The sequence below is a fragment of the Elephantulus edwardii genome, unplaced genomic scaffold (assembly GCF_000299155.1).
Source record: "Elephantulus edwardii isolate Elephantulus edwardi_28Jun2011 unplaced genomic scaffold, EleEdw1.0 scaffold00193, whole genome shotgun sequence".
In the NCBI taxonomy this organism is placed as follows: Eukaryota; Metazoa; Chordata; class Mammalia; order Macroscelidea; family Macroscelididae; genus Elephantulus; species Elephantulus edwardii.
Window position 1 is genome coordinate 1,370,314 of NW_006399943.1, and position 13,471 is coordinate 1,383,784.

General features: G+C 55.1%; 1 protein-coding gene across 1 annotated transcript; it reads left to right on the plus strand.

Moving 5' to 3' along the window:
* Positions 1-4,671: 4,671 nt before the first annotated feature.
* Positions 4,672-5,385, plus strand: GNAS (GNAS complex locus). Its single transcript, XM_006896863.1, has one exon. The coding sequence runs from the start codon at positions 4,672-4,674 to the stop codon at positions 5,383-5,385; it is 714 nt and encodes a 237-aa protein (XP_006896925.1).
* Positions 5,386-13,471: the final 8,086 nt, after the last annotated feature.

Sequence of the window (13,471 nt, forward strand, 5' to 3'; positions counted from 1 at the left end):
CTGGAGAGTGGGGCCAAACACTTCCTCCTGGACCAAGGCCTTGCAGAGGAGGGAGCCGGCAGGGACCGTGCCCAGCAGACTGCCACGCCGAGAGATGGGGGCACACCCACGCGGCTGGATTAATTTCCACCTAAAGGGAAGTTTCCAGTGCCCAAAAGACTCTTTTCCAATGATTGTCAAAAAAAAAGAAAAGAAAAGAAACCATGCTCAAGAGCCATTATACCCACTCTCGCCAGCAGAACAGAGCCCGTCTTTTCTCTCAGGCCTCATCTTGGAAAATTGCGTTGGTGTCTTGAAGGCCCATGACAACAGCCCTCAAGCCTTCTGAGACATCAAGTTACTCATCTTTATCTCCTCTCCCCCAAGAGCACCCAGCATCGAACCTGGCACACACACCAGGGGCTGAGGGACCAACAAGTGCCCTCCTGCAGTCTTCTGAAAACCCACCTCTTTCAAGAAAGCAGAACCACCAGATCAGCCGTCACTGACCCATGGCTGTCCCCTGCTCCAGACCCCTGCACGGGCCTCTGGCTTCACACTCGCTGCCAGTCGGCCCTGGAACATCTGGGGGCACCGCTCACGGAGAACTACACTGGCAGAGGGTACGCGCTGTTTGCCCTCAATGTCCCTGCTCTCCCTGCAAGGCCCCAACAGTTTCCTGGACACACCAGCGACTCAGAGCGTGCTCGCTAAGTAGCCAATTTCATTTTTAATTTCCGAGAACGCCCCAGGAGGGAAGGCACAGAGAATCAATGGGATTAATAGATGGACTGACTCGTTCCTTTGCTGCAACAAGTGAGCTGCAGAGCAAAGAGCCTTGATGCGAGCCCTGCCCTGGTACGGGAGAGCCAGGGGTGGCCAGGCCAGCCTCACCCACCTGTCTGCCTGTGTCTGCAAACTGCCACCCCAACATTCCTTCCTGTCACTGAAGCCACTTGCACTTTCAAAAGCCTCAAAATAGTCAGAAGATAATGTCCCATCACTTGAGCCTCAAGACCTCTCCCACGTCCGTCCACCAGATGCTGCTCATGTGGGAAAGAACTCTGGCCAGGCATCAGCCTCCAACTTGACCTGGCGCAGGAGTGCCACAGAAAATGTCTCCATTATGTGCTTATTTGCCCTTAGGTTTAACACCACTCCTGATGACCGGCCAACAACCTCCTGCCAACCCACTGCCCTTTGGTCCTGATGGTCTCATTAGTCTTTCTGGGGCCGGGGGCAGAAACTTGCTGCTGGTGCTTCTCCTTTAGGGTCTCACTGCCCTGGGGGTGGAGGGGGGGTGTGACCCCACATAAATCTTAGCCCCTCAATCCTTTGAAGTTCTAAAGATCCTTAAAGGCACCCTCCAACCCTGAATAAAACGTTATCAAATGATTCTCTGATGCACTGGAAAGGAAGCTTTTTCGACCAACAGGTTTCAAGGCCCCACTCAGCTGAGCCTCTGTGGGTGATTCTTCACCACAGACAGGCAGAACCGCAGGTCTAAGGCAGAACCACCAGGCCGTTCTTCACCCACCTGCCTCTTTTTTAAATTCACTGTGCAGTGAGCACCTTTTAAAGCCATGCATGTTATGCATTTAAGAGTGTCTTCTGCTCAGAACCATTTGCTCAGCCTCAGGACTAAGCGTGAACTACAACAGCATTTCACTCAACTCCGCTCATCAGTCCTGAAGCAGGGACTGAACCCCTACCCAAGGGTACCTGGAACTGGACAGGACAGGGGGCTCTCAAATGCAGTTCATTTTGATGGTAGGTTTTTTGTTTTGTTTTTCTTTCTTTAATTTTTTCTTTTCTTTTTTTTTTTTTTTTTGAGATGTCCCTTTGCTGATTAAAATGCATCTTACAAAGAAAGTGCATTACCAATGCGGAATCTCATCCAAAAACTACGCATTATGTAATGCACATTTTTTAATAATGCAGACAATCTTGGTGTATCTGTGTTAGCGGGCCGGCTCGGTGCTGCCATCTCCTTCACAGGCGTAAGCTCTTCATGCAGAGTGGGGTGCACACCCTCACGCACACAGGCAGCACAAGGCCATCTAGCTGACAGCTGGCGTGAGCCTCCAGCGAAAGTGCACCGTCAGCACCCACATCCTCCCAGATGTTCTCCCCAATGGGCCCTGACATCTACTTAACAGACGTCCTCACATTCCACACATTTTCAGAGGGACTGGTTCATGGAAGAGCAGAAAGCAGGCAGGCAGTGTGAACAGAACCATTAGGAACATCTCCCCTCGGCTGGACCTGAGAGGTAAAGCAACCGCCTCTGGCCCCCTGGTTCGGGGTCTTCTAACAACATCCACACTGGCGCCTCTGAGAGCCTAGGACAACAAAGCACTTTCAGCTCCTCAGGCTAAGAGCATAACGCAAGCAAAGCAGAAAAGCGTGTCCTCCTGTGCAGTTTCTCAAACCACTGTGCTGGATTTACCAGCTTCCTCAGCAGCTTCATGCGTTAGACTAACGTGTAAGACACCAGAAGCAAGATGCACATGGCCAAAGAGTCAGATTAGGAACAGCAGAGGGTGTATATATATACAGGTAACATGCAGAAGCGAGGGCCCAGCACCTCACAGCCACACCACCCCTTAGACTCTTAAGGAGGTCTTCTCTGCACTCACATTCGTTGTGGTGGTGATCAGAGCTGGGGCACCTGCTCCTCTGTGCTGAACACCGGGTAGGTGTCTATTCAGCCACCAAGAACCGGGCCCAGCGGGCAACGACACTCCCAAGAGAGCAAAGCACTGTAGAAGGAAGAGCTGCTTCATGAAATGTCTCCATGCTGATTCAAGGAGAAGCAAGAACCCAACCCAGGTGGGTCCCTGGTCAACCAACCACCTTGCTGGTGTCCCCAGTGTTCAGGATGGTGGGTCCTCACTGGCCTGTAACATCTGTGGACTTGCCATGATGGCAGAGTGGGTATTCATAACTTAACAGGTACAGATTAAAGAAGGCACAACCCAAGAGTATGGGTGCAACCCAAGAGCTTCTCAAGGTCTTCCCCTCCTGCACAGGAACCACTCCAGGGCTCCCCCTCCGGCCGGCCAGCGAGCCTTTCACCCTGCTCATCTACTCCAGCACCAGTCTTCAGGGCCAACACGACCCAGTGTGGTATCTGGCCCTCCCCAGCCCTCCTGCTCTGATTGACCCAACTGCTTTCTCGTGGGGAACTGCAGGTGAGCTAAATCATGCTGGGAGAAAGGTGGGCTTGATGTTTTGATGAAGAGCACATGGGCCCTGAGCGGCCTCTTAGTGCAGTGCCTCCCCACTCTCCCTTCAGTATTCACAACACAGCTTGGTCTGCGGTAGGCGCCGCATACATGTATTCAATGGACTGACTCTGAAGACGAACTAATAACTTCAAGGGGCACCCGATGAAGTTTCCTTGATGAGCGGTCACTTGGGACCCCAAAGGTGCAGAGAGCTGCCTGTAAGCACTGAGTATTGGCTGGAGGGAGGGGAAGGCGTGGTCCACCGAGAGGTCTGTCTTCAACACGTTCTTGTGAGTGGTCATGATGGTCTACCCGGCAATGTCATCACCAGCCAAGTCTGAACTCATGCCGGAAAAGGTGCTTACGTGTGCAAGAAGGACTTAAACCGATTGAAATTGAGGTGAGGGGTGGGGGAAAGTGGCGTTTGTTGTTGTTTTTAATTAACTTCTCCAGTTAAAATCAGCAGAGCAGATTCAGGTGTCTTGGTACAATAGTTAAGTGCTCGGCTTGTTAACTGAAAGGTTGGAAGTTCGAACCCACCAGCTGTTTCCTTGGGAGCTGCAGCAGGCTCTGCCCATAAAGACTCCAGCCTTGGAAACCCGAAGGAGTAGTTCTGCTCTGTCCTGTAGGGTCTCGGAACAAACCGACTCTCTCCAGTGGAGAGAACGCCTCTCGGCCAGGTGGGCTCCCGAGGACCGGCAGCAGGAGCTGGCCACCCCACGCTATTCAGTCCTATGAGGAGGATGCTGGCTCCTTTCTTTTCCCCCGAGAATCTGCAATTTCCTGGCGGTCTGGTTTGGGGTGGCTCTAGCCTTTGCTTATTTTCTTGCTCACCCCGGAGAAGGTGAGGCGGGGGGCGCAGCCCACTCGGACCCGCGAGGAGAGATGCATGTTGGATCTAACCTGTAGCTAGCTCGCGGCTCTCTGAGCAGCGCGCGCCGGGGGCCCCCCCGCCCCTCGTTCGCCCCAATCCTTTCAAACAAGGTTCCCTCCTGCCACCTGCCGGCCCGCTCGGGTCTGCGCCACCGGCCCGACGCCACCACACAGCGCGCGCAGGGCCCGCCTCCCTTCTGCACATGCCCGGCAGAAGTCTGGGCGCGCAACTTTGCGGAGCCTGGCCCTCCTCGCCTCAGTCTCCTCTTTCCTCTCCCTGGCGAGAGGACAGCGGAGGCCCCTCTCTCTGGTCTCAGACTGCAGGGTCTGAGACTTAGTGGGAGGAACCCCAGAGCACAGCCTTCTCCTCCGCCGCCCCGTTTCTTCTTAAGGTGCCGGGCAAGGTTGAGGAGCAAAGCTTCACAAAGTTCTTAACTGGACGGAGGAAGGCGCTTCCTTTTGCCTTCGAGCTGAGAGCTGGGACCTCGGCCCCAGCCTCTCATCTCGAAAGGTGCACCTGTCTTCGGTGCGTCGGAGCCGCTCTCTGCAGAGCCAGGGAGCGGGTCGGCTTCTCGGCGTGCACTTGAGGATGGATCGGAGGTCCCGGGCTCAGCAGTGGCGCCGAGCTCGTCATAATTACAACGACCTCTGCCCACCCATCGGCCGCCGAGCGGCCACCGCGCTCCTCTGGCTCTCCTGCTCCATCGCGCTGCTCCGCGCCCTCGCCACCTCCAACGCCCGCGCCCAGCAGCGCGCCGCCAACCAGCACCGGAGCTACAACGCCCACCACCGCCCCGCCGCCCAGGTGTTCCCCGAGCCCGAGTCCCCTGAGTCCCCTGAGTCTGACCACGAGGAGGCCGAGCTCGACCTGTCCATCCCCGAGTGCATAGAGTACGAGGCCGAGTTCGACTACGAGACCGAGACCGAGACCGAGACCGAGTCCGACTTGGAGACCGAGCCCGAGACCGCCCCCACTACTGAGCCTGAGACCGAGCCGGAGGACGAGCGCGGCCCCGCGCTGCCCAAGCGCCCCACCTTCGGCCAGTCTCTCACTGAGCGTCTGCGTGCTCTCAGGTTGCGGAGCCCCGACGCCTCCCCGAGTCGCTCGCAGCCCAGCGCCCAGGAGCCCCCCAGCCCCACCAAGGGGGAGGAGCCCAAGCCTCAAGAGAAGGATCCTCGAGACCCCGAGGAGGCCAAGGAGAAGAGGAGGCAGCGCCGCTGCAAGCCCAGAAAGTCCGTCCGCCGCGACCCGTCGCCGGAGTCCCCTTCCAAGAAGGGGCCCATCCCCATCCGCCGCCACTAATGGAGGACGGGTTCCAGGTTCTCCTTGTTTTCTTTGGCCCAGGTTAGTATATCCTGTTACTGCACAGGGGAGTCCAAGGGCTATGGTGAGGGGCGGGAGGGAGAAGGGGTATGGTTAGGAGGAAGGTGGGAAGAAGAGAGTGGGGTCGGCTGGGCAGCTCCAGGGTGGAAGGCTGGACTTGGTGAGGTAGCGGGGATGCCTCAAATTTACCCAGGGCGTCCCAGAGGCGCCCCAGAGGCTTGTTGGACGGCGGGCGCCCCATGAGCCCCGCTGGAGACAGCCTAAGATCTCTGGGATGGTGCCACGGCCACGGACGCGCGACTGAATCCTGGGCGTGCCCCAAGTTGCGAGCTGCACACCCAAATAACACTGGTAAGTCACTTGTTAAACGCACTTTTTCCTTTTTAGCAAGAACAGTCTCAAAGAGTTGGCCTTGGCCGGTGCCTAAAACGTGGTTTGGAAGTGCGCGCGCAAACTTTGACAAAGATAGAGCAGCAGCGCTGTAGCGACACTGTTGCAATGTGAGAAAAGTAATCAGAATGGGATTGGGTGAGAACTCCGAGGCTGCTGGCTCCCGGGACAAGTTGCGCGCACAGCGCGAAGCCTGGAGCCCAGGTCCTGCGCTGCCAGTTTGCGGCAGCTGAACCTTGGCGCCTGTGCCCCCCGCGGCTGCGCGCCAGTCCTGGTAGCCTTCTGGCGCTCACAGGGCCGGCTGGCCAGCTCCACAGAGCGTGCGCACCTGCTTGTGCGCCTTAGAGCCGACCTCCCTGCACCCGCCGGCAGCTCCCCACAAGCCTCCTATTACTTGGAGAGCAGAGAGAGGAGGTATGGGGGGGCATTGAGAGGCACCCCTACGGGCTACCGGGGCTGGTAACGCGGATTTGGCCACGTCGGGGCATTGCTAGCCTTTTGGCGCAGCTGAAGAGGTGGCGGGGCTGAGTGCAGCTTAGCTGGAGAGGTCCCGGACAGTTTGCGCATGGCCCCTAGGGGTGGGAGAGGGGCTGAGCGGCCAGTGAGGTGGTCAGGAGGATGAAACGAGGTACAAGGTATGCGCCAGAGAGGGGGTTGTGTCTGTCTGTCTAGACACCTACTGTGCGGCCCCAAAGAGCATGGAACCCGCAGGGGAGGGGTGCTGGATGCAACGACGCACGTCCTTGGGCGCCCGGTTCGGAGGGGGCACGGGCCGAAGCTAAGGCAGCCCTGGGGAGGGTGGGCAAGGCGGTGCACACCGGCCATTTTCATCTCGGGTGGAGGTAACTTTGGAGAGAAAAGTACCCCTGCGACCGAGCACAAAAACAGTAGCTAGCTGGTAGCCAGCGTTCCACGCAAAAGTGTGCACAGCTCGTCAATCCGGGGAGGAAAGAAGGAGAAGTAAAACGTATTTGCAGAACCTTTCCCGATTTGGAAATTGCCTTTTCTTGATGCGCGCGCGCCATATCTTGTTTTGCGCGCCGGCTTGAGCTGCCTGTTCTGCTGAGCATGATCTGGGGGACGCGCAAGGGGTATCGAGAGCTTGAAATGGAAGAAGAATCAGGGTCTAAGAAAAGGATGCGGCTTAAAGAGAAACTTTAAAATGGTCTCTCCTGCACCCCTCCCCAGAAAAAAAATGCGGCAGCGTCCCAGAACTTAGTAAGATGAGGCTGTGGGGCTCGCTAGGGAGGGTGGATGCTGTCTCGTCTTTGCTAGGAGCTGGCAATGCTCCGTGGGAGCCTCTAAGTGTGTTAATGCCCCTGCCGCCAAAAGGGCTCTCCGGAGGGGTCACTGGCTGGGCTGCAATGCGCCCTTCCCCCCCACCTCCCCCCACCCCCGTAAACAAAGCTGGTGACATGACTGCTGTTTTCTCCCTAACGCCTGGTGAGCCCAAGTACAATGTCTCCAGGGAAGAGGCTAGGAGAACCAGGGCTCTGGTTAGATCTGGGGTCTGCTCTTCCAGCAGGAGCCTAGGGGCTCACCAGTAAAGCTAGGTGTTTTGCTTCAGAGAAGTGAGCATGTCACCTTGTTGGTGGGTAAATAAATAAACACGGGGGTTTTGAAGCTCTTTGTGGCTAGCCCACCCCCACCCTGCACCCCCCAGTTTGTTTTTCACTTAGAAATCTGCAGGTAAGCCCAGGCCCCATCTCACGGGGAGTGGGGCCATCTAGAAACACTCATACTCTGCTGCCTTTCCAGAACCTTCCATAAACTACCACTGGGTAGAGATTACAGCCCAATTGTGAAAACCTGTTACTGCACAGCACACCCCTCCCCCACCCTCCACCCTCCTCCCTTCCTCATCCTCCTCCCCACCCCCACTCTATTCCGCCCATCTCCACTCCTCCCCTCCCCCTCCCCCATTATATTACTCTGGCCAGCCCTCCCTCATCTCATGTCCCCCTCCCAAGGGCCGCTAAGGGGAAAAAAACCACAACCCTTTAGGGTAATCTTTTAGAGACCCACAGTCACTATGGGGTACATCAGATCACCCCCCAAACACACTTTGAGAGGATTTTGCTGAACAGGCTGCACCCTCTTTGAGCCTGTGGCTCTGGGGTTCTGCTGCCACTTCCAAATACCTAGCCCACTGGCCCCCTGTCCACTGGCCCCCTCCCCAAGGCCCCCTTTGTCTCCCCAGAGAAGCAAAGTTAGCATTTGAATGGACTGCTTGCCCTTTGACCTCAGGGCTCTTCCCTGCAGGCCTGAGGGCTGCCCACTGCCCTGGGCCAGAGGAGTATCCCTGGGGGGGGTGGGGGGAGGGAGAAGAAAGCCCAGTTTAAAGCTGCAGAGGCCCCAAGGTCAGGGCCCCTCTCAAGGCCATCCACCATTGGCTTACTGGGAACTTGGTTTTCCATGTTGGTAAAGGCTGCCTGCCATGATGGCCTCACTCACGTGCTGGAGACACAGCTTCCTGTCTGTGCAGCTCTGGAGTCCAGGCGGAGGTGAGGGGCTGGCTTTAAGATCCCAGATCAGCTCATCTCCTCCTCAGCCCACCTTCTGGCAGCTAGATTAGAGGGTTTAATGAGGAAAGCTGAAACCTTGGTATAGGGATAAGGGGCCTTTTTCTTACCCCCACCCCTGCATGAATGCTATTTTGCTGAACAACCGTGTAAAGCGAGGTGATGAAGGTTTGGTCCCTTGGCAGAAAAATCACAAGTAACAAGTTGATCAAGTCAGATGACACTGCCCCGAGCCTGCCACAAGGCAGCTCCTAACTCCTTCCTTCAGCCCCACACTGCAGGAGGAGCGAGATCCCTCAAACACAGACACCCACTGCCTGTGGGTGGTGGGGTCCAGTTGCGGCCACACTTGCCTCAGTTTCCTCACTGGGCAAGTAAAACAGCAGGAGAAGGCCCTCAGGGCTTCGCGCTGCATCTACAGGCTACTCTGCTTAAGTGGCCTAGATCTGACTCTTGTTGACTCTAACAGAACGGAGCCCCCTTCCCCAAAAGGAGGGTGGGGAGATGTCCAGAGCAGCCGCTAGGTCATTTGCTGAGGTGTTGCTCTAATGATGTTTTTTTGGTTACGTCTGCGTATGAACCAGTGGGTTCAAGAAAGATTTCAGGACTCAGGAGTCAGAGTGGAGCCCTCCGCTGTGGCCTGCAGTGGATGGATGGGCGTTCTTAGGGAGCAGATGCCCTGTGTGACTTCCTTTTGTTTGTCCCACCCCCACCCCCACTGATCTATGTGGAGGGAGTAGCAGAAGGGACCACTTACCACAGGGCCTGCAGCAGCTCCAACGGGACAGCTGGGGAGCAGGAGCAGGCAGGAGGCCACGTAAGCAGCATAGGTGCTGCAGATGGTTGGCTTGGGACCCCGGGCGCTGTTACAGGCCAGGCCTAGAGCATGCATCAGACATGTGCACAGTTACTGTCAAGCCAGTCGTCCGCACCTTTCCTGCCCTCACCCAAGAAATGCTGGTCTCTTTTTCCTTGGTGAAGCCCTAACTCTGGCAGTGTGACTACGGCCACACCCTGGCAGAATTGCATTTGTGGTGGTTTGTTGTCAGTGGGGATTAGGTGCATCATGCCAGCCCGTCAGTGCTGCTCTTCCCACAGCGAGGGCACACCTGCACCCTGGGTCTCGCTCTGGTCTCTCTCAAAACATTTCCAACTTCTCAGTGCTAACCCATACTTCAGGAGCCCTTGTGGCCTAGCAGAAAGGAGCTGCCAACCCAAAGACACATGGTTCGAATCCACCAGGTGCTCCAGGGTAGAAAGATAGGCAGTCGCCTCCTCTGTGATTTACTGCCTCTGAAAAAAAACCACTGGAGAGTTAACTCTGAGTTGGTTTGGACTACACGATACACAGTAACCAACCATCCCACACACACTTGGTCCAAGTGGTGATTTGTCAAGTTTTGCCACAATGTGATTATGACAGCCTGTTGTTGGGTGCTGTTTCTAGAAGCTATAAATTGCATGGGAAGAAACTGCTCACCCTTCTTGCACAGAGCAGCTAGTGGATTTGAACCACCTTCCTTTGGATTGCCGGCATAACACCTTACCCAGGAGGCCACCAAAGCTCGCTTGTTAAGAGTATGGGAGAGTGCAAAGAGCCCTTCTGCACACATTGGGAAACCTGATCCTAGAGAACTGGCCCCACTGCAGTGGTCTGCAGCCGCAGTGTCTCTGGGGCGCGTCCGCATCTCTGCACATGACAGGCCTGTCCTGTGGCCCTGAAAGCGAGCACCTGGTGGATAGTATGGTAGTAACCACACAGACAGACACACACACACACACACCCCCTACATAGATTGTATGGTAGTACACACACACACACACACACACACACACACACACACACAAACGCATTGTATGGTAGTAACCACACACAGACCCCCTCCACACATGGATTGTATGGTAATAACCACATACACACATACCCCCAACAAGGATTGTATGGTAGTAACCACACACACACACACACACACACACACACACACACCCTACAAGGATTGTATGGTAGAAAACACACACACACACACACACACCCCTACATGGATTGTATAGTAGTAAACAGACACATACACACCCTACAGCCTCTACTGCATGTGCCTGACATAACAAAGAAGTTTTTCTTTGTAGAAATTTCTATCATGTTAAGTATCCTCATTTTCAATTTTAACCTTTTTTTTTTCGGGGGAGGGGTGAGGACAGGCACAAGTGATGGGCTGAAGGTGAATCTGTGAACTTTCACTGCTCTCTCTTTTCCTGTTTCTAAATCACACCTTCCTTTTCAACACCCCCCACACCTGGGCTTGGAGAAAAGCCTGGAACTCACACAGCAGGGGGGCACAGCAGAGGCCTGGTGACTTAGCAAAGTCGGCCAGTGGCATCTCACACCTCCCCACAAACCCATCCCCCTGAAGGAATGAGGAGGCCCAAGTCTTCCTAACCTTTGTTCAGTTTTAGCATGAGGTCTGGACATGTTAAGAGCCCTGCTGACACAGTACTTTATACATCTACTGCCAACCTCAAGGTCACTGATTCAAATCCCCAGGCAGGCAGCCTCCTCCCATAAAGGTTTACAGCCTCGGAAACCCCACAGGGGTTATGAGTAGCCAGCACTCAACAGCAACAAAGTTGTTTGGATTTTTCCACACCAGCAACTCAGCTGACCTTTCACTGGGTTTGCAAGGCTGTAAACTGAGGAGATCGGCATGCCTTCTCTCACGTAGCTGCCGGGAGATTCCAACAGACTCTGCCTTTGGTTCAGCAGTGTAACTGCTGGACTACAGCACCAGGGCTCTCGAGGGACACAGATGGGGAGGGAGTGAATGAGGGGCCGCACGGAGTCCTCTTAGAAAATGGGAGGAAGACAAAAGGAGTGGATGGTCGAGGGGTGGGGGGATTTCAGAAAGCAGGGGGCTAATAAGGGACCCCAAAAAAGCTTTTGGGAAGGAACTGAAGATTGAGTTATGGGGGCACAATGCCAGGGCATATTAGAGACAATAGAGTTTGCTTGGCTCCACAATCAACACCCTTGGCACCAGTAGCCAGGAAATTAAGAGACGTATTGCGATGGGAAAGTCTGCTGTTAAGAGACCTCTCCAAAGTACTGAAGAGCAATGGTATCACTCTGGAGACTAAGGTGCATCTGATACAGGCCACGGCCTTTGCAATCACTTGCTATGCATCAGAGAGCTGGACAATGACTAGGGATGATAGAGAGTTGATGCTTTTGAGCTGTGGTGCTGGAGAAGAGTACTGAATACCACGGACTACTAAGAAAACAAACAGATTTGTCCTGGAGAGGGTTAAACCGGGTGGCTCCTTGGAGGCAAGGATTCTGAGGCTCCGTCTAACATACTTTGGACAGGTTGTGAGGAGAGACTGGTCCTTGGAGAGGGACATCATGCTTGGGAGGGTGGAGGGACAGCACAGGAGGGGAAGACCCTCTATGAGGTAGATTGATTCAGTGACTGGGATAATCGGAATGGAAGTGTCAGAGACAGTGCAACTGGCACAGGACAGAGCAGAGTTTAGGGCTGTTGTACATAGGGTCGCTATGAGTCGCAAGCGACTCGACAGCACATAACAACAACAACTAAGAAAACAGGTTCATCTTAGAGAGGGTTAAAACAGGCTACTCATTGGAGGCAAGGATTTTGAAGCTTTGTCTGATATACTTTGGACATGTTGCAAGGGCAGACCAGTCCTTGGAGAAGGATGCCATGTTTGGGAGGGTGCAGGATAGGAAGACCCTCTACGAGATGGACTGATTCAGTGACTAGGGTAATTGGTGTAGGTGTGAGGGAGACAGTGAGATTGGCACAGAATAGGGCAGAGTTCAGGGCTGTTGTACATAGAGTCGCTATGAGTCGCAGGGGACTCGATGGCACATAACAACAACAGAAATGTTAAGGTCTAAGGAGAGACCACTCAAGGCCACTGGCTGACCGTCTGCAGTGACCTACAGGGCAATCTCATGGCCGGAGGGTTTGGCTGGACCAGGAAGCTGGAGCATGAGGAAGCTGGTTGACCAGCACGGAGTCAGAAGTGACTCACAGCTGACCCAGTACAGGTTACTGCCCTTATCTGCGGAGCGCCTGTGGGCTTAAGCAGCAGAGGAACAGCCCTTCCTCTAAGGTGCCCTTTGCACTAGTCCACCAGAGCGTCCTGAACACGAGGAAAGGGCTTTTGAACTGCCATCTGGAGAGGAGGATGGGGTGCTCAGGTGAGCCCCCTCTGAGAGGGCCTCACAGCCAGCACTGTCAATTCCACGGGGACACTAAGATTGCCCCTTCAGCCACTTCAGCCAAATGAAGATTTAAAACCTAGCAAGTCTAGGAGTTTGAATCCCACAGTGACAGGAGAGCTGGGAGCCTTGGTCCTCAGACCAGAGGGGCTAGAGGGAGAGTAGAGGGCCACAGAATGAGTTAGCAGGAAGAAAAGAAAAAAGCCACCACAAATCTCAGCGCCTCTGGAGCTGCGGGGTTTGGGGTGTCCTTAATTAGATTTAATTGGGAGGTGGGGTGGGTAGGGACTGCACTTGGTGAGACAGACTATTCACCTGCTTTCAAAGGCTGATGCCCAGAAGCCCCCAGGGTGCCTGGATGGCTCCCTGCATGGCAGAGATTCAAAACAGCATCCACTGAAGCTGAATTCCTCTGCTGGGACTCTGTCTCTCCTAGCCCCCACAGCTTAGCGTCCCCCTTCCTGGAATGGCTCTCGCTTTCTGAGTCCTCTGCTACCACATGCCCAAGGTGGGGTGGTACTGAATTCACATCCCAGTTCAGGGACCACGTCTACCAAGCTGTGTCAGCAGGTGGCACTGACACCTGATGGCCACACAAGGGGGGGGGGGGAGGACTGGTCCCTCTGGCCCTGCCACATGTGGGTGTGGGGCTTTACAATCTGGACTAATCGAGTATTTCCATCAGCATGGCTTCCACCACTTCTAACAGCAGCCCTGCCTTGTGCTTCACCCCAGGGCTCACCTCGCCATTGGAGGCCTTTTTCCTGTTGCTGGCATTTGTCTGCAACAGCCTGGTCACGCAGCCCCTTGTGCAGAGCAGCAGAGTGCTGCTGCCTCCACTGGCCGAGGCTGGCAGAGGGGACGGATGCCCAGGTCCTAAAGGGCCAGTAATTAAATGCTACCCGCTCGTTAG

What these genes read in the sequence shown, in the direction of transcription:
- GNAS (XM_006896863.1), top strand. Translation starts at nt 4,672, where the DNA reads ATGGATCGGAGGTCCCGGGCTCAGCAGTGGCGCCGAGCTCGTCATAAT.